The sequence below is a fragment of the Sphaeramia orbicularis genome, chromosome 14 (assembly GCF_902148855.1).
Source record: "Sphaeramia orbicularis chromosome 14, fSphaOr1.1, whole genome shotgun sequence".
NCBI classification, from domain to species: domain Eukaryota; kingdom Metazoa; phylum Chordata; class Actinopteri; order Kurtiformes; family Apogonidae; genus Sphaeramia; species Sphaeramia orbicularis.
This window is the reverse complement of record NC_043970.1, coordinates 38,158,951-38,178,533: the sequence shown is the minus strand read 5'-3', so window position 1 is coordinate 38,178,533 and position 19,583 is coordinate 38,158,951. Positions and strand designations below refer to the sequence as shown.

The 19,583-nt window shown below is 35.6% G+C and overlaps 1 protein-coding gene and 1 non-coding gene across 3 annotated transcripts in view; one reads left to right on the top strand and one right to left on the bottom strand.

Annotated features, from left to right (window-relative positions):
- Window positions 1–19,583, bottom strand: part of opcml (opioid binding protein/cell adhesion molecule-like) — a 1,247,413-nt gene that overhangs the window by 1,084,646 nt on the left and 143,184 nt on the right. The window contains exon 2 of one of the 2 annotated variants that reach the window (XM_030154013.1): window positions 12,597–12,644. The exons of the other annotated variant lie outside the window; for it this stretch is intronic. Within the exon in view, the coding sequence (XP_030009873.1) occupies window positions 12,597–12,644 (48 nt within the window). The remainder of the gene's footprint in view (window positions 1–12,596; window positions 12,645–19,583) is intronic. 2 annotated transcript variants of the gene reach the window in all.
- On the top strand, window positions 15,371–15,484 carry LOC115433632 (U5 spliceosomal RNA). Its single transcript, XR_003937395.1, has one exon. It is a non-coding gene; the product is annotated as a U5 spliceosomal RNA (small nuclear RNA).

Genomic DNA, 19,583 nt, shown 5'->3' with positions numbered 1-19,583 from the left:
TTGAAAAAACTGAAATTTCTGAAGAAAAATAAGAAATAATAATAATAATAAGAAGAAGAAAAATGTGATCAATATTCTGCCTCAACATAGTATAGTCTATAAATAATGACAACTCCAAATTGTTTATATGCAAAAAATAACATTAAATGATGAAAACATTTACATTTGACAAACTGTCCAAACAAAAAAGATGTGACTAACTTGAAAATACTGAAATTTCTGAAGAAAAATAAGAAGAAATAATAATAAGAATAACAATTTGATCAAAATTCTGCCTCAACTTAGTATAGTCTATAAATAATGACAACTCCAAATTGTTTATATGCAAAAAATAACATTAAATGATAAAAACATTTACATTTGACAAACTGTCCAAACAAAAAAGATGTGAATAACTTGAAAAAACTGAAATTTCTGAAGAAAAATAAGAAGAAATAATAATAATAATAAGAAAAATTTGATCAATATTCTGCCTCAACTTAGTATAGTCTATAAATAATGACAACTCCCAATTTTGTATGTGCAAAAAATAACATTAAATGATGAAAACATTTACATTTGACAAACTGTCCAAACAAAAAAGATGTGAATAACCTGAAAAAACTGAAATTTCTGAAGAAAAATAAGAAGAAATAATAATAAGAAGAAAAATTTGATCAATATTCTGCCTCAACTTACGATTTCTACATGTGCATTCCAGATCAGATCTACCAAGACACAAACGGGCAGAATATTGTTAACATTGCACTTATTTTTCTTTCGACATTTCAGGCTGTTCATATTTGTTCAGGTTATTGATGTTTTATTATTAAAGGATATCAGAATTTAATGTGCTTTGCAGTAAATCAAAGAGAAGAAATTGGTGTTGCCGGTATTTACAGGCATGATGTCATATTATTATTATCATTATTATTATTATTATTATTATTATCATCATCATCATCAAGGCCCCTGACCCCCACTGACCACCTCCCCTCAGAGACACACAGACACACTGCTTATTTTGCACTGTTATGAATTTGTTTTTGATCGTGTAATAGTTTGCTATAATATATTGCAAATAAACGTTAATTTTAGGCAACATTTAGGCTATATAATGTAATTTTTCATTAGTAAGTTTTAATTTTTTTATCAATTACTAGAAATTTCACGCGACCCCATTTGAATTCCAGGCGACCCCACGTGGAGTCCTGACCCCAAGGTTGAAAATCACTGGTTTAAATATATCTGTGACCACCTCTCCGTAACACTCTCACGGCAAGACACTCATCTCCAGCGACCTATATCTGTTTGCAAGTGTGTTGCAGTTGGGCTGCACTGGCATTTCAATGACGTAAAGGTCGGATAAATGCAACCTCAGACTGACGTCGCATTGCAAACTATCCGATATGTATCAGATTTAGGACCACATATGAAAGTGGCCTGGGTCGGATTTGAAAAAAATCTGATTTGTGCCGTTCAAACTGTCTTTAACAGGTCAGATACAGGTCGAATAGCAGCAAAAAATCAGATTTGGGCCAGATTTGGCTGCAGTCTGAACGTAGTCTTAAGGTGGCCATACACTGTGCGATTATTTCGATCGTTGCACGCAGCTCCATCTCAAACTGTGCGAATCAGTCGTACAGTCAGACTCACGATTCCTGTTCTCACACTGCACGGACCGACGCTCGTATGCGACCTAAGTGCTCACACTGTAGGACCATACACCACAGGACGCACGACACGTTTGAGTGTTGTATCCGGAAATACAACGTTAAAATACCAAGGAATCCGTAAAAGTGCATAGACGATTGTGCATTGGCGTGAGTCACGAAATGGTAGTGCTAAACAAAAACCAATGAGCCGCTTTGGTAATATGTGCCATTATATGTGAGGAATCAAAAAAGAAGAAAAGACAACGATGTGTTTGGTGCAGGAATTGGATGGCCAGACGTGGACAGTATGGGCTGTCATCCTACAGCAGGAACTAGAGGTAAGCTGCAAAAGCTAAACTGCACTAGGACAACAGCCAGCTACTGTTAGCTTGTACGCTCCTGTGCGCGTCTGTGTTCGCACATGCACAGTGTGAGAATCTGAGGCACATCGGTTCGTGGCACTGCTTTGACAGTACGATACACTCACGAGGAGGATTTCAAACAGCTCCGTTTTTCTTGCGAACACACGATTGCTGGTCGTGAGGTGGTCGTGAGGTGCTAATCGCTTCTCTTTACCCCATGTACACTGCACGAAGCACGACACACGATTAGAGGCACATCGGGCCCGATCCCAGAAATAGTCGCACGAGTGGGAAATCGTCTCTAAACTCGCACAGTGTAAGGCCGCCTTTAGATTGTAAATACTCAAAAGACAACAAACTGAAGTATCACATCAGATAGATTCATACCAACAAATGTACACACAGACAAAATGAAACAAAATGAAACAGAGCAAAACAAAACAGAAACAAAACAAAAAAATAAGACAAAACAAAAAGTACTGGGTGTGTGTGGCGGGGGGTGGGGTGGTGGTGGGGTGGGGGGGCTGTATTTATATTCACTAATATTAGCTACTGTCAGCATCCAACAGCTCCCAAAGTAAATACAGATGGACTCAAGGATGAACAAAAAGCTCCTGAAGCCACTGGAGAATTTCATAATCCATATGAATGTTATATATATTATTTATTAGATATTGTGTGTGTCTTTTCCATATCGATATCATGGACAAAAATTGTGATTATACAAGCGAAGAAATTTGTAAATTGCATTTTTAAATCACTGAGTATAGGCCATAAGGTGAACCATGAAAAGTGGCTAGAAAAGGATTTTCATTCCCATGTCTGGGCACTACTTTTTAAATGTATTTTTGTTTAGACTGTACCCTCATGGACTTTGGGTTAGAAGTCATGCATTTTTTTTGTCACAAGCCATAAATCTATATGAATATAAAATTAAAAAGCGAAAATTCTGTGACGCTAGATTCACTTGTTTTATTTATCAATATTCATTTTAGCAACACAAAACCTCTCACAAATTGATTGACATTTATATTTATTTATAGCATTTCAGACAAGTCTTGATGAATTATCACCATGAAATCTTGGAAATTTGTGAAAAAAAAAAGCTTCTTCTACTAATTTCACATATTATGCATGGTGAACCCCCCCCCCCACACACACACACACACACACACACCAATGTAACAGCATTGCTTGACATTTACAGTGTTTACAGTTGCAGGGTTTCTTTTCTTCTTTTAACAATGATGCTTTTGTCATGTAACAATACATGTTTTTTAATAGATCTCGGTCTGTTTTTTTTTCACAGTACACTGTAAACTTAAATTTTTGTTTAATGGATGCTTTTTTTTAGTGGATGTTTTATGGTTCTATAACATGTCTAATGGGGCTGTGTATTGGCAAGAATCTGGTGATATGATATAAATCACAATACTAGGATCACGATATGATATATTACAATATATCATGACATTGTTAAAAAGGCAGTTTTTTGTTTGTTTCTTTTTTTAAATGATTGTTTCCTTGAAGAATTGATAGTAATTGGTGCAACCACACTAGTTATTCCTTCCACCACATTCTTATATTAACAAGTAACCATCAGATATTACATCACACTACTGGGTGTATTCACATAGTGAGGATGACCCACAGAGAGTGGGAGGAAATTAAACAGAATCTGTTAAAATACCACAAGTTAGACGGTAAATTATAGGATGGACCTTAAAAAAAAAAATCAGTTTTCTGATTCAAATCTACATTATCCTCCTGAGATCCAGTAAGTAAAAGTTTTGTGTTCTTATTATTATGTAATTGCCTTGATTGGAAACAGTATAATGCCACGGTTTTCAGATACTTTTTAAAAATTTTATTTAATGATATGTCCTTTGCAGTCGACAGGGTTTTTTTTTTTGTTAAATAAAGCTGTGAAGCTCTTGTTTACTACAGAGGACAAACATGCTCTGTGACATGTGTCTCAGGAGGGTATTATCATTTGAGTGATGTCTTATTGATGAATAAAATCAACTTCCATATCATGGATTTTACAATATGTGGCAAAAGCTTTAACCCCATTAGTTAACTCCCTGAAGAAAACACCTATTAAGGCTTAACTGGTAATTCAGGGCAGATCAGTGTAACTAATGTCAAGCCTTAATGTAAAAAGTCAGATTTTTAATAATGCAGCAGGTACTAAAATGCCCTTTTTTTTTAGGTTTACAGCAGAAAAATCCTTCATATCACAAAAAAACTGGTTTATAACTAAAATATGTCTGACTGAATCAAATGAAACTGGATCAGAAATGGTCTCAAATTAAGATTTTGCAACAATTCAGTAAATTAGAGGTAGTGCTCATCACTAGCGGTTTTTCCATTGGACATCTGCGCTAAACTTTACCGATATTTACTGAATGTCGAAATAACAGAAGTGCGTAATGTCGGTTTTTCCTTTCCATCACAAATTAGATGATTTTTTTTATTTATTATTGCGAGATGACATGAGAGATCATTCCATAAACATGGTGATGAACATAAATATCACATTAATTTACAGATATATTCATTATTATTATTATTATTATTATTATTATTATTATATATTACCCCTCTATTCCATAATAAATTCAAAAGATATTCAGTTTCCTGGTGTGTTTCTTTTAAAACTCTTCCTCTTTACTTGCTATAACATCTGTCAACATCTGTTTTTTTTGTTCATGTAACTAGGTCTTTCCATTCAATGGGATATCATGAATTGCGTAAACATAACACGTAACTTTTAATTGGCATGTTATCTGTATGCATTATAAGCTTTCCGTGTGTATGTTCATGCTGCGTAAAATACCACACGGTTAGTGGTTAGGGTTAGGTTTGGAGTTAGCAGTTAGCACGATTAACGGTTAGGTTTAGGGTTATCGGTTAGCGCAATTAGCACAATTAGCAGTTAGGGGTTAGCACCATTAGCATGATTAGTGGTTAGGGTTAGGTTTAGGGTTAGCGCGATTAGCATGATTAGCGGTTGGTGCAATTAGCGGTTAGGGGTTAGGATTACCACGATTAGCATGGTTAGTGGTTAGGGTAAGGAGTTAGGGGTAGCGGTTAGCGCAATTAGCGATTAGCACGATAAGCAGTTAGCGCAATTAGCAGTTAGGGGTTAGGGTTAGCGCGATTAGTGGTTAGCGCAGTTAGGGGTTAGGGGTTAACATTAGGGTTAGCGGTTATGGATATGTAAACCAGAGATCTTGGTGTACACTGACACACCATGAAATGGCGTTGAAAAGCAGGTGAAAGGATGAAAATACGTATGTATAGCACGCCAAATGCAATAAGAACTGGCGTGACATACGACGCAATTCCATGAGATCAGTCTATTCCATTGCAGTTTTGCATACCAAATTTGCTACGCCTGAAAAACCACCTCTTGCCAGAGCAAAAACTTTTCATCAAAAACAAGAGTTTGGGCGAAATTGTTGTTTTTCCTTTAGGCAAATGTTTATGTGCGAGTTATATTCATGTAATTTGAGGGTCAAAAGAAAAGCGACCACTAATCCCATTACCAGAACACGTAGGACCGTGTTTTTCAACCTTGGGGTCGGGACCCCAGGTGGGGTCGCTTGGAATTCAAATGGGGTCACCTGAAATTTCTAGTAACTGATGGGAAAAAACACACCAACAATAACTTAGTAATAAAAAAATCTATGTTGAGTTGACAGAGACAATCCCAATCCATAAAAGACATGACAAACTGAAGCTGAAACTGAAGCACTGTGGTTCTGTTTATCTGTCAAATGTTCATTGAGATGCTGCAGTTCTTTCATGATTCATAGTTTGAGTTCTTGTTTGTTCAGTATTAAGTCAGTCCAGCTTGTAAATCCAAGCTGGACTGACTGTACATATCCTGACCAAGGAAAATCAAATTCTCACTTTGTGCAGTAATCTACACCTGGCTTTTCTGCCTCCGTCCATAATAATATACATTATATAGACTAAATGTTGTCTGAAATTAACGTTAATTTGCAACATAGTATAGCAAAGTATTACATGATCAAAAAACAAATTACTTTTAGCAAAAAAACTCTCTGGGGTCGCAAGAAATTTGTGATGTTAAAATAGGATCACGAGCCAAAAAAGGTTGGAAACCACTGATATAGGATGTTTCTCAGTTAGTCTGGGGAAATCTCAATGTGCAAAGGCCAAGTGTAGAAACCAGTGTTGATAGTTTGTGAGAACTGCCAGAGAAACCATCACATTACATTGATGAATATAGACACATAGCCTCGGGGGGACTTCAGAAAATTGCTGTCACTTAACACAGTCCACTGCATCCAGAAATGTAACTTGAACTGTCTAATGCACAGAGGACGCTTTAGATTAATTCTGTGTCGAAATGTCACTGAGTTCTCTGAAAGACAGTGGAAGGGAAAACACACATCGGCCTCTACGTGTCAAAGATAAAAACCACCAAATAGAGTCATCAGTAGAAGTCAGTATCTGTGATGGTGTGTGTGTGGGGGGGTGCATCGGTGTCCACATACTTGAACTGCATACAGGGTGGGGAAGCAAAATTTACAATGAACATTTAGTTGTTTTTTCTCAGCAGGCACTATGTCAGTTGTTTTGAAACCAAACATATATTGATGTCATAATCATACCTAACACTATTATCCATACCTTTTCAGAAACTTTTGCCCATATGAGTAATCAGGAAAGCAAACGTCAAAGAGTGTGTGATTTGCTGAATGCACTCGTCACACCAAAGGAGATTTCAAAAATAGTTGGAGTGTCCATAAAGACTGTTTATAATGGAAAGAAGAGAATGACTATGAGCAAAACTATTACGAGAAAGTCTGGAAGATACTATTAAAGAAGAATGGGAGAAGCTGTCACCTGAATATCTGAGGAACACTTGCGCAAGTTTCAGGAAGCGTGTGAAGGCAGTTATTGAGAAAGAAGGAGGACACATAGAATAAAAACATTTTCTATTATGTACATTTTCTTGTGGCAAATAAATTCTCATGACTTTCAATAAACTAATTGGTCATACACTGTCTTTCAATCCCTGCCTCAAAATATTGTAAATTCTGCTTCCCCACCCTGTATGTATGAAGGTACCATCAATGACAAGACGTATAGAGGAAAATATAAAGACACTTCTGCTGGCATCAAGTTGACATGTTTTCCCTGGAGTGTGTGGTTATTCCAGCAGGACGATGCCAGGCCTCATTCTGCTTCAGTTACAACAGTGTGACATCATAGCCACAGTCACAGTCCGTCCTGTCTCATACTGATGATGTTTTGGACATCATAAAGAGGAGAAAAACACAACAGCCATTACAGAATGTGGAGCAGCTCAAGTCTTAAGCAGCAAGAAAAATGAAAAAAATAGTGTCCCAAATGATTAAATAGTGAAATACAAAGAAAAGTGATGTAATTCAGTGGTAAACACAGCCTGCTGACATCAAAATACTAAATAGTCCAATTAAAATATTACAGTTGTGTTTGTTCGTCAGAGTAAATACTGAAGGGCTTTTGTTTGACATTTTGTGACATGAACATATATTTAAACAGAAAGAAGAAATCACTGATTATAGTATTTATTTCATTTTAAAAAGTGTCTCAAATGGAAGTGTATTTGTGCACTTGTTTAATGAATTATCAGTATAATAATAAATCATAGCTTTATTTGTATAGCACCTTTTAAAAACAAAGTTTACAAAGTGCTTTTAACAAGTAAAGGGCACAACAGCAGGATACAAGATGCAAATAAAAACACTAAAACAGAAGCAACACAATAGGAGAGATGTGTACAACAATGCAGAAACATGACACTTCGAATAAATTCAATGAATCGGAATAAAGAGGGCAGGGATAACGTAACATGTTGCTGTCAAATCAATGCAAAAATAGAGGAGTGAGATAAAACAACATCATGTATGAGAATATAAACCAACAATCAAACAGGGTAAGATTCAGTTTTAAAAAATGTAAAATTATTTAAATTATTATTGATTAATTATTATATACTGTATTAATCATTGTTCAGGCCTCTTCATATTAAAAAACAAAACATGGATTGAATTACACTTACTTGAATAATACGGAGTTTAATCCAATTATACTGAACTGAAATGAATTGAAATGAATTTTACTGAATTTAATTACATTTTACCAAATTATACCAAATGAACTGAACTGAATTTGATTAAATTGTCAGTATGGCTAGAAAGAAATCCTGCCCGTTTATAAGAAGAAAAACATCCTATGCCTCAATTCTTCAAAAATAATGCAGATAATGTCAACAACACATTTGGCAGAAATCAAGAAATGCAAACAAAAATAACAAATCACTGATTTAATTTTAGAAAGTGTTTCAAATGGGTGTAATTTAGCCATTTCAGAAATATTTTTCATTTATGCATGTGTATAATGAATTATCATTGTTCTATACTGTATGCCTCTTCATATTAAAAACACATGGATTGAGTTATACTAAGTCTAATTATACTGACTTAAATTTAATTATATTGAACTGAAATGGATTGAAATAAATTTTACTGAATTTAATTAAATTTTATCAAATCATACCAATTTTTATTTATTTATTTATTTTTATGTTATATACCTGTTGTGAAGCACATTGAGTCTGCCTTGTGCATGAAACATGCTCTATAAATAAAGTTGCATTGAAAATGAACTGAAATTAACTGAATTTCATCGACTTGTCAGTATGGCTAGAATAAAATGCTGCTTATTTATAAAAAGAAAAACATCCTGTGCCTCACTTCTTTGACATATTATCGATAATACCAACAACACATTAGGCAGAAATCAGGAAATGAAAATGAATAAATAAATAAATAAATAAATAATCACTGATTTTAGCCTTTATTTCATTTTAGAAAGTTGCTCAAATTAGAGTGCAATTTTGCTATTTGAGAAATATTTTACATTTGTGCACATGTATAATGAATTATAATTATTATATACTGTATTAATCATTCCTCATCATGCCTCTTCATATTAAAAACATGGATTGAATTATATATACTTGAACTAAACTGACTTTAATGCAATTATACAGAACTGAAATGGATTGAAATTAAATACATTTTATAGAATTCAAATGTATTTTACCAAATTATACCAAATGAACTGAATTTCATTGAATTGCCAGTATGGCTAGAATAAAATGCTGCCTTTTTATAAGAAGTAAAACATCCTGTGCTTCATTTCTTCAACATATTACAGATAATGTCAACAACACATTAAGCAGAAATCAGGAAATGCCACAAAAAAAAAACAACCAAAAAAAATCACTGATTTTAGCCTTTATTTCATTTTAGAAAGTCTCTCAAATGGGTGTAATTTAACCATTTCAGAAATATTTTTAATTTGTGCACATGTATAATGAATTATCATTGTTCTATACTGTATTAATCCTTCTTCAGGCTTCTTCATATTAAAAACACATGGATAGTGTTATACTAACTTGAATTATACTGACTTCCATTCAATTATACTGAGCTGAAATTAACTGAAATGGATTTTACTGAATTTATATATACTGAATTTAATTGCATTTTACCAAATTATCCCAAACTGAACTGAATTTCATTGAAATGTCAGTATGGCTAGAATAAAATGCTGCCTATTTATAAGAAGAAAAACATCCTGTGCTTCATTTCTTTGACATATTACCGATAATATCAACAACACATTAGGCAGAAATCAGGAAATGCATAGAAAAATAACAAATCACTGATTTTAGCTTTTGATTCATTTTAGAAAGTCTCTCAAATTTAGCCATTTGACAAATATTTTTCATTTATGCAGGTGTATTATGAATTATCATTATTATATATTGTATTAATCATTGTCCAGGCCTCTTCATATATAAAAAAAAAAAAACACAGATTGAATTATAAGTACTTGAATTATACTGACAATAATTCAATTATACTGAATTGAAATGAATTTTACTGAATTTATATGTACTGAATTTAATTGCATTTTACCAAATCATCCCAAACTGAACTGAATTTCATTGAAAATTCAGTATGGCTAGAATAAAATGCTGCCTATTTATAAGAAGAAAAACAACCTGTGCCTCATTTCTTCAACATATTACAGATAATGTCAACAACACATTAGGCAGAAATCAGGAAATGAAAACGGCAAAATATGAAAACACCATCCTGCTCTGTTTTTTCCACTCTTCCATACAGACTGTATGTCTAGACACAACACTGCTTCATGTTTCACGAAGCCAAAGTATCACACTTTGGGGATCTGCCGTCTTGTTTTTTTTTTTTTTTTTTTTTTCCCGGAGGTTGATTGACTAAAGCTTGAAAACAGAAATAAAGGGAGGTGCAGAACTTCTGTTACTTCTTAGATCAGTTGAATTGCAAAATGCTGGAAGGTTATTTTGGAAGTGTTGTTCACTGAACTAAAAAAAAAAAAAAAAAAAAAAAAAAAAAAAATTCCTGCTGCAGCTGTGTTTTCTAAAATTGACACCCTTTCCCTGTTGGAAGTATTACTGTGTCCAGCCAAGCCTCAAAGTCGTCTCTGCTCTCTGTGCTTTGGGACCTCGTCTCCTCGTCTGGTCCCATAATCATTAATGGTAGCTTGAACCAGCTTCACACCAGCTTGCTGCTTTCGTGTAAAAAGTCTGTCAATGCCTCAGAAGCACAACCCCAGGACTTAACAGCAGCTGAATAACACATCAGAGAATATGTGTCCCTTCATCTAATTCCCAACAATGGCCGTACAAAGCATTGACCGTCTGTCAACTGAATCTATTCAAGCGCCATTTTCGCACTTCATGTTCTTTGTCGGGACTTGTACAGTAGATGACTTTGAGCAGCTCAACATGTTGATACTTTCCTCTTTTCATTTCTAAAACGTTACATTTTTTTTGCCGTCTGTCCCGTGAGACTGAAACATGGCCCCTCACGCAATTTCCACAGACTCTCATGCATATAAAATGGAAAGCGTTTTCATTAAGTGAATACCAATTGTCATTCTTAAACGGCTTTTGTTTAAGGCTTAGAATTTAATCCTGCATCTCAATAAGGACGGTTACACCTACCTTAAAAGAATTGGCTTCAAAGAATTAATCACACAAAACACATTTGTTCGATCATTTAATTTGCATTTCGCCAAACTAAACTAAGCTGGGAGCTGCGTGTATATACTCGGCCGTTTTCGTAAGAGCATTAAATCTAATCTGCATTGTCAAAAAAGCTGCGTTTCTGTGCAGTCATAAATAAGGGGAGGGGAAGCAAAAAAAAGTATCTGCTATATAACATGACTGAGCATCTCATTAGTAGAAGAAGGAAGGAAGAAATCTGGGTCATTCTGATCATAATATCTCACAGCTGGCAAATCGCACTCCCATTCATGTATTGACAATCTGCGAGGTTTGCATAGAGAAAAGCCATTACTATGCAATTACTAAAACAAGCACAGTCTATTGGAATGGATTATGGAGTTTATTCAACAAAATAAATATTTTTTGGCATTTATCATTTCATCTGGGGGTCCAAATTCTAAACAGCGACCACAGTAATCTTGTTTTTGCTGAATCGTAGGAGCATAACAACACGACAAACAAGCAGAGGATTAGTAATCTATGTTGGAGAAGATTTTTTTTTTTTTCGTCTTTTGTCCCTCTGGAGAAAACAGATAGTGTCTGACACCTGGGGCAAGGGTTTGATTTCTGAACAGTAAACATTGATGTTTTCCCTCGCTAGAAGAGCTGAAGTCTGTCTGGACAATATTTCATATTGATAATAGCGTTTCAGGCCGCTTGAGTAAATGGAGTTGGATACTGCAGGTGACAGCGTGAGGTGACCTTATCAAACTGTGATAAACGGGAAATGGGAAACTGAAATCAAAATACCATCACCGACAGGGAGGCTGGATTCATCTGCTGTTCTCTTACAGGGCGCCAGTAAGACAGAAAAAAAAAAAAAAATGAATTGCCTTGTTCAAAAGAAGATTGTATGACATGGTCTTTGCCAACTTGACAGTGCAGACAGTATGATTCAGTCAGCGACTCACGCTCCCACAGCAGTATTCAGTCTCCATAAGCCGGCCAAACATCTCAGACAATTCTCAGCGAAGTCGATCTTCAGCTGTGATCACTCAGGCTCGGCTAATCGAGTGGTATGTCATGCCTTCTGAGCAGTGGAGTTGTTTTAGAGGAGGAGGGGGGGTCATTAGTATTCGGAAAGTAACAAACAGCAATTTGGACCTAATTAGGTCTTAATGGCACCTGATCATTCACATACACAAACATGCGAACAGTACACACTAGCACACGTCCACACTCCGAATGGTGTGTCTCTGTCTGACACCTAAGGCATGAATATAAACTCATTCTGTGGAAGTCTCTGGGCAACGACTAAGGTCAAGACAAATTGAGAGTCTTCGCAGGAGTGAGTGAATTGTAAATTAGTGAGATGAATATCAACAAAGACAGACCGGCTCGGAATAAGATAGAAAGAGCACCCCCCTACGCACACAAACACAAGATATGCACTCATTTACATTACTGTTTTTGTGGTGCATTGAACTCCCCATTAGAGATTTTATCACACAGTACCTTTCAGAGACAACGGTTCATGATGAAGACGAAGAGAAGATGTCTTACCTAAAACAGAGAGATGAAAATGGAATTAGTGGGGTGCAATTAACGGTTATTTTCAGTGTTGTTTCAAGAAGATCCTCCATGACCCATCCCACCCTGGTCACAGCCTCTTTGACCTGCACCCTTCCAGCAGAAGGTAAGGCAAGGCAAGTTTATTTGTATAGCACATTTCAGCAACAAGGCAATTCAAGGTGCTTCACACAGGACATTGAAATACAACGACAGGGAAAAAAACACATTTAAAACATTATAAAAGAAACATGTAAAAGGTGATTAAAAACAGCAAGTAAGAAAACAACACATAAAATCCAAAAATACATACGTTAAAGTAAGAGTTGCAGTGCAAAGTTTTGAAAGAGAATATAAAATTTAAAAAGTCAAAAGCCTTTTAGTCAAAGGCAGCAGTGAACAGGTGAGTCTTAAAAGAACTCAGACTCTCAGCAGACCTGATATTTTCTGGTAGTTTGTTCCAGATATACAGACCATAGAAACTGAACGCTGATTCTCCATGTTTAGTTCTGACTTTTGGAACACAGAGCAGACCTGCACCAGATGACCTGAGTGGTCTGGATGGTTCATACTGGACTAGAAGGTCTCTGATGGATTTTGGGCCTAAACCATTCAGTGCTTTATATGCTAGCAAGAGAATTTTAAAGTCTATTCTCTGAGAGACAGGGAGCCAGTGTAGAGACCTCCGAACTGGACTGATGTGGTCCACTCTCTTGGTCTTAGTGAGGACTCGAGCAGTAGCATTCTGGATCAGCTGCAGTAGTCTGATAGATAGGTACAGGGTTTAGAGCAGGGGTCTCAAACTCATTTTCTTTCAGGGGCCACATTCAGCCCGATTTGATCTCCAGTGGGCCGGACCAGTAAAATAATAGCATAATAACCTATAAATAATGACAACTCCAAATTTTTGTCTTTGTTTAAGTGCAAAAACCCCCATTAAATTATGAAAATACTTACTTTTATAAACTATCCAAACAAAAAAGAGATGAATAACCTGAAAAAAATGAAAATTCTTGAGAAAAATAAGTGCAATTTTAACAATATTATGCCTCAACTTATCATTTGCGCTTGTGCATTATGGATCGAATCTACAAAGACATTGTTGTTCATCCATCAGTCTCCATGACGACCTTGATTTATCTATATCTGACCACAAAGACACTAAACACTGAGTAACAGGCAGAAAATTGTTAAAATTGTGCTTAAGTTTCTTTAGACATTTCAGGTTGTTCATATTTGTTCAGATTATTCACATTTTATTGTTAGAGGATAGTTTGTAAACGTAAATATTTTCACAATTTAATGTTTTTTTTTGTATTAGAAAAAAGACAAAAATTTGAAGCTGTCATTATTTATAGACATAATGTAATATTTTTTTCACATCAAACCGAGAAGAAAATATAGAGTTATTATTTTTTGTAGGTTATTCTGCTGTTATTATTTGACTGTAGATCATATTTGTCTGTATGTGGAACCTGAACTAAAATGAGTTCCACAGCCTTGACTGTGCTATTTTTGCACTTTCCAAATTCATCTCACGGACCGCATTGGAACCTTTGGCGGGTCAAATTTGACCCCCGGGCCGCATGTTTGAGACCCCTGGTTTAGAGGCGCTGCACAAATAGACTCAAAAACACTTTTTCCCCCTGGGCCACCAGGCTCTTAAACAATAACATGTGCAATATTTGAGGGATGTGTGGGTGAGGGAGAGTCTACAGTTTCCAGTATGCTATATTTTATTGGTTTACATTGTGTGCTTTTATATTTATTGTTTTTATATTTACATTTATTGCTATTTATTTGTTGCACTCAAGGTTATTATCGTTAACGAAAACTAACAAAATGATGAAAACTAGAATTGAAAGAACATTTTCGTTAGCTGAAATAAATAAAAACTATAATTAAAAGAAAAAACGATAACTAACTGAAACTGTATTGTATGTTTACAAAGCTAACTAAAACAGATAAAAATGATGGTCCGTCACTTGTCGTTTACAGTCGTCTTCTGGTCCACACTCTACCTGGAAACATGGAGACTAAAGTTGATAGAAAACAGCAAAGTCCTGTCTGGGATTTATGTAAATATGACAAACTAATACTAGAACGAAACTAAAACCAAGCATTTACAAAAAAACGAAAACTAATAAAAACTACCAAATCTGCTCTAAAAACTAATTAAAACTAACTGAATTAGAGGAGAAAAAAAAGTCAAAACTAACTAAAACTGAACTATAATGAAAAATCCAAAATTATTAGAACCTTGGTTGCACTTTGGTATGGGTATCCTGAACCTATTTTGTTGTAACATGGAATACAATGACAATAAAGCCTATTCTATTCTATTCTATTCTATTCTATTCTATTCTATTCTATTCTATTCTATCGAGTCATTTATTTGCGATTAATTGATTAGCTATGTCAACTTGCCCGACCAGTCAGGGAAATGGTCTACCATTGTCTACCGAAAACCAGAGGCAGAGATGATATCTAGGAAATATTTTTCTTCTTCTTTTTTTTTTTTGTGCACCCTGTTCACCAACAAAAAATGGGCAACAACCCCCTTATAGACAGATTCTGATTCCACTAATTACTGCCATGTTCCATTTGACAGGTGATCTAATAAACAAATACATATAAACATACAATAAACAAAACCCATTATCAATATATAAATACACAAACAGCTAATAAAATGCATAAATAATTGACATAAATATTTAAATCACTGTTTTCTCTACAGATCGAATAAATCTTTCGCCTTTTACTAAAGATTTCCTTGCAGAGAAACAATAAGAGACTGATTTAATTCTGGAATTTCTCCTTGTAGGACTAATAAAGGCATATGTTATCTTATCAAATCCAAACAATAAAACTCCCCTCTAGCCCTTTCCCACTTGGTCATTCCCACCCGGAACTATCAAAAAGGTGCCGGCGCTCCTGGGGAATTCTTTTGCCTGAACACCTTCAGAGGGGAATGACAGGCTGAGGGGAAGTTTACTGCTCATCCAATGTCATGGTTACATTCAAACACATGATTAAACATTGTCTTATTTTGCAGTCACAGTTACTGCCGCAACTACATGTAAACCAACGTGTGTCGTGGACCAGAAAACCACGAGGTGGACCGACCCGGCGTCCTCCCTGTCATGACCCAAACGAGTCGCACAATCAAACAGACAATTTCCAATCAATAAATGTTATAAAAATACAACCTGTGTGTTCCTTTATTACTTAATGCATGCCAAAACAAAGGGTTACATCAGTGGTTCCAAACTTTTTTGGCTTGTGACCCTTTTAACATCACAAATTTCTGGCGACCCCAGACATTCAAAACGGAGACTTTTTTTTTTTTTTCTAAAATTAATTTGTTTTTGATCATGTAATAGTTTGCCATACTATGTTGCAAATAAACATTAATTTTACACAGCATTTAGTCTATATAATGTAAATTATTATGGACAGAGGCAGAAAAGTCAAAGATTATTGCACAAAGGGAGAATTTTCTTTTCTTTGGTACAGTCAGTCCAGCTTGGATTTACAAGGCTGACAGTTAATACTGAACAAACAAACCTGTGTGTTTATTTATTACTTAATACATGCCAAAACCAATAAAAGTTAGTACAATAGGCATAAAACTACAATAAACATAAATCAAGAAGGTAATGGCGAGTTGCCGTTACAAGTTTAGGTCATACAATGTCAGAAAATGGTGGAAATTGTCAATCAGTGTTTTGCTAATGCTTTAAAAAGTCTTATTTGGTCCAAAAAAAGACCCAAAGATATTGAGCTTAGAGGGAAAAAAAACAAGAATACATCCAATTTAATAAGCAGAATTAAAAGAATTGTGTTTTTTCTTTGTAAAACACCCAAACTAAAAGCTGATTATCTGAATAGTTGCTGATTCACTAAACGTCTGTAACCTCATCGATTAAGCGTTGTAGCTGTGAGTGCATCGTCAGGTTTGTGCATTGTAAATCCCTTTCCCTGAGGTGCTGCAGGAATTGCTGGAGCTCCATTTTTTACACCGTTTGACATCACAAAACAACTCGAGGTGGCATCTGTCACATCAAAAATATGATTTCTTCTTTAAAGCTCCCCACACTCTTTGTCAGAACACGCATATTCTGAAAAATCACAGCGATCCGCTTTGATCGTTTCAAAAATATCAAAGTCTTTTAACGCTAAATAAGATCAGAACTTGTAGTAAGTTGTCCACAGCTTGCAGGTATTAACAGTGTCCCCCGTCTGCCCAGTTACAACATGCTATCCCAGCAGATGTCAGTGTTACTCAAGCTATATTAAAAGCCCTGACTGATTGTACAGCAGCTGAACAAAGAAAGCAACTCCTCTTTGCCAAAATAATTCACACCAGGAGAACACCTTGAAATCGTACAGAAATTTACTAAAAAGTCAACACGTTAAGAATGTGCGCAAATCCTTGATGAGCAAACACTGCAAGGAAACAGGCGAGAGATGAGAGGGAATGGGGGAACAAGCAGCACAACTGCAGCGTGAGAGGCAATCGCCTGTAGCACGCTCAAGATTCCTATCCTTTTCAAAGCAGGGTAAGCCAATTATACGAGGTTTGATTTAATAAGACTAAGCAGTTATTTCGGTGACTGTGTTTGTTTGCATGTTTGTGTGTGGTGTCTTCTTTTTTTTTTTTTCTCCAAGAATGTAATAGTGATTAAATGCTATCTATAATCCACACTGTCATACATTATGAACGGATTGTAAATGCATAAAAGATGAAAGCGGCAAAGAGCGTTCCAAAATCCAAAGCCAGATCCTGCTAACTATCAACATGTCGTATCTGCCCCGATGAGGTGCGAGATTTCAAAGGGTTACACGGAGCAAAAAAACGATCTTGGAGTGTTAACGTGAAATTAGTGCAAGCTGTTAGAAAAGCGGTAGAATTTAGAACACTTGGTACAAATTAGCTCCTGAAATGAAGTTAAATAGATTTTTGTTCAGGAAAGGTGCTCTTTGTAGAGTGGACATGACAAATATATGCAACAAAAGATGCCAAAAAGATTAAGTACACTGTAAGCCCAGAATTTGTATTTACTAAAATGCTTAAATTACAATGCACTTAAATGATTTAAGTTTGATGACATTACTATAAAATCTTAAGTATATTCTACTAATATACGAAAAAGTTTAAGTTGAATGGATTTAAATCACCAAGTTTTAGTCATGGCCACACCTTTTTATTTCCGCATTGTATTGTGGGTATTGGGCATGTTGTTGAAAATGTGTTATTTTTATGTGCAGGGGTTCAGTGGGGTTGTGGTGTTAGTGTTAATTTGGACTTAATGTATGTATGACAATGTTTATTGGCCTTTTTGTGTTTGTTTTTGTGTTTTTGTAGAGCTGCACCATGAGTCAAAGCCATAGGAAGAAAAATGGCTTTACTGTTCATCTAGATGTGTATTTGTACAATGAAAACTTAAATGTTTTGTGAAGTTCAACGGTTTTCATGAACTAGCAATGTGATAACCCAAGCGATCAGGGTGTGTTTCAAAAGGAGCATGAACCCAGGATTGTAGTAAAAACATCAATTTTCTTTATTTTCTTCAGCATGACAAAAACAACACAACCTTCACCGACTACATCCAACACTAAAATGACCCCTATATATACAAAAAGACACTGTGCATGTGACAGGACTAATCCATTTTCCACAGGGGAAACACAACTTACCTATCCTACCAACAACAGTTCTTTCTAATTTTAAAAACACCACAAACTCATAAAATACACTATTTACAAAGATTAAGACAAACCAAATATACAAACACCACTATACAAACACATATATACATATTTACATTTATCCCACCACCAAAACACCCCTCCTTCAACCACCCCATGTGCGCTCCCCTCCCAGAACCTTTAAATAGCGTCCAAGCCCCCCCGGGGATTCCTTTGGCCGGACGCACCGGAAACGGAAGCCCACATGCAGATACGTTGGCGTCTACTACTCCCTACCATATTCTAAAAAAAACTATCCATACATTAACTTTATAGCAATTTACTGTTGTTATACACCTTTAACGATTCACCATGTACATACTTAGTAATACACAGGCCCCTACGCACGCCCGGCAAAAGAGGACCGCCGCACACACGGCTCACCCTCCCTCGCCGGACCTGCTCCACCTCTGAATCACCCTCCAAACAATACAATAACCAATAACGACATTTAACCCGAATGTGTGTCTATTTCTTCATGCTTGTTTACATAAGTTATACAATATACTGATATTATTAACATCCGACGTAACGGTGACCGGATGCAACGGCGACCCACCTTTACAAGCAAATTATATTGAGCTAACTCCCATCCTCGTTACAATATATTAAGTTAAATAATTATACAAAACATTTTATATTGGAAAAGATTTTAATTAAAATCAACTCGGAATTGAGTCCAGTGAACTGATATTAAGTCTAATGATTATACAAAGCAATTGACATTGTAACAAATTTTAAGTTCAATTAACTTGGCATTTAGTGTGTTGTACTTAAAATAGCAATTCTATTCAAATCAAGCATTTAAGTTTAATACACTCAAGTTTTCATTAGTCACTACTTAAATTTTTTAAGGCAACAAGTTACCTGAGATTTTTTAAGTAAACTCAACTTATCCGGTCTTACAGTGTAGATGACTTTTAGGTGCCAACACCCTGGGGAATTCTTTGGTCCCAGCAACTTCAGAGCGAGAGAACAGGCTGACAGGAAGTTACTGTTAAACTAATATAGTGATTACATTCAAACACACGATTAAACACCGTCTTACTTCGCAGTCACAGTTACTGCTGCAACTACATGTAAACCAACGCATGTCTTGTGGACCAGAGAACTGTGAGGTGGACCGACCCAGTGTCCTCCCTGTCATGACCCAAATGAGTCGCACAATCAAACAGGCAA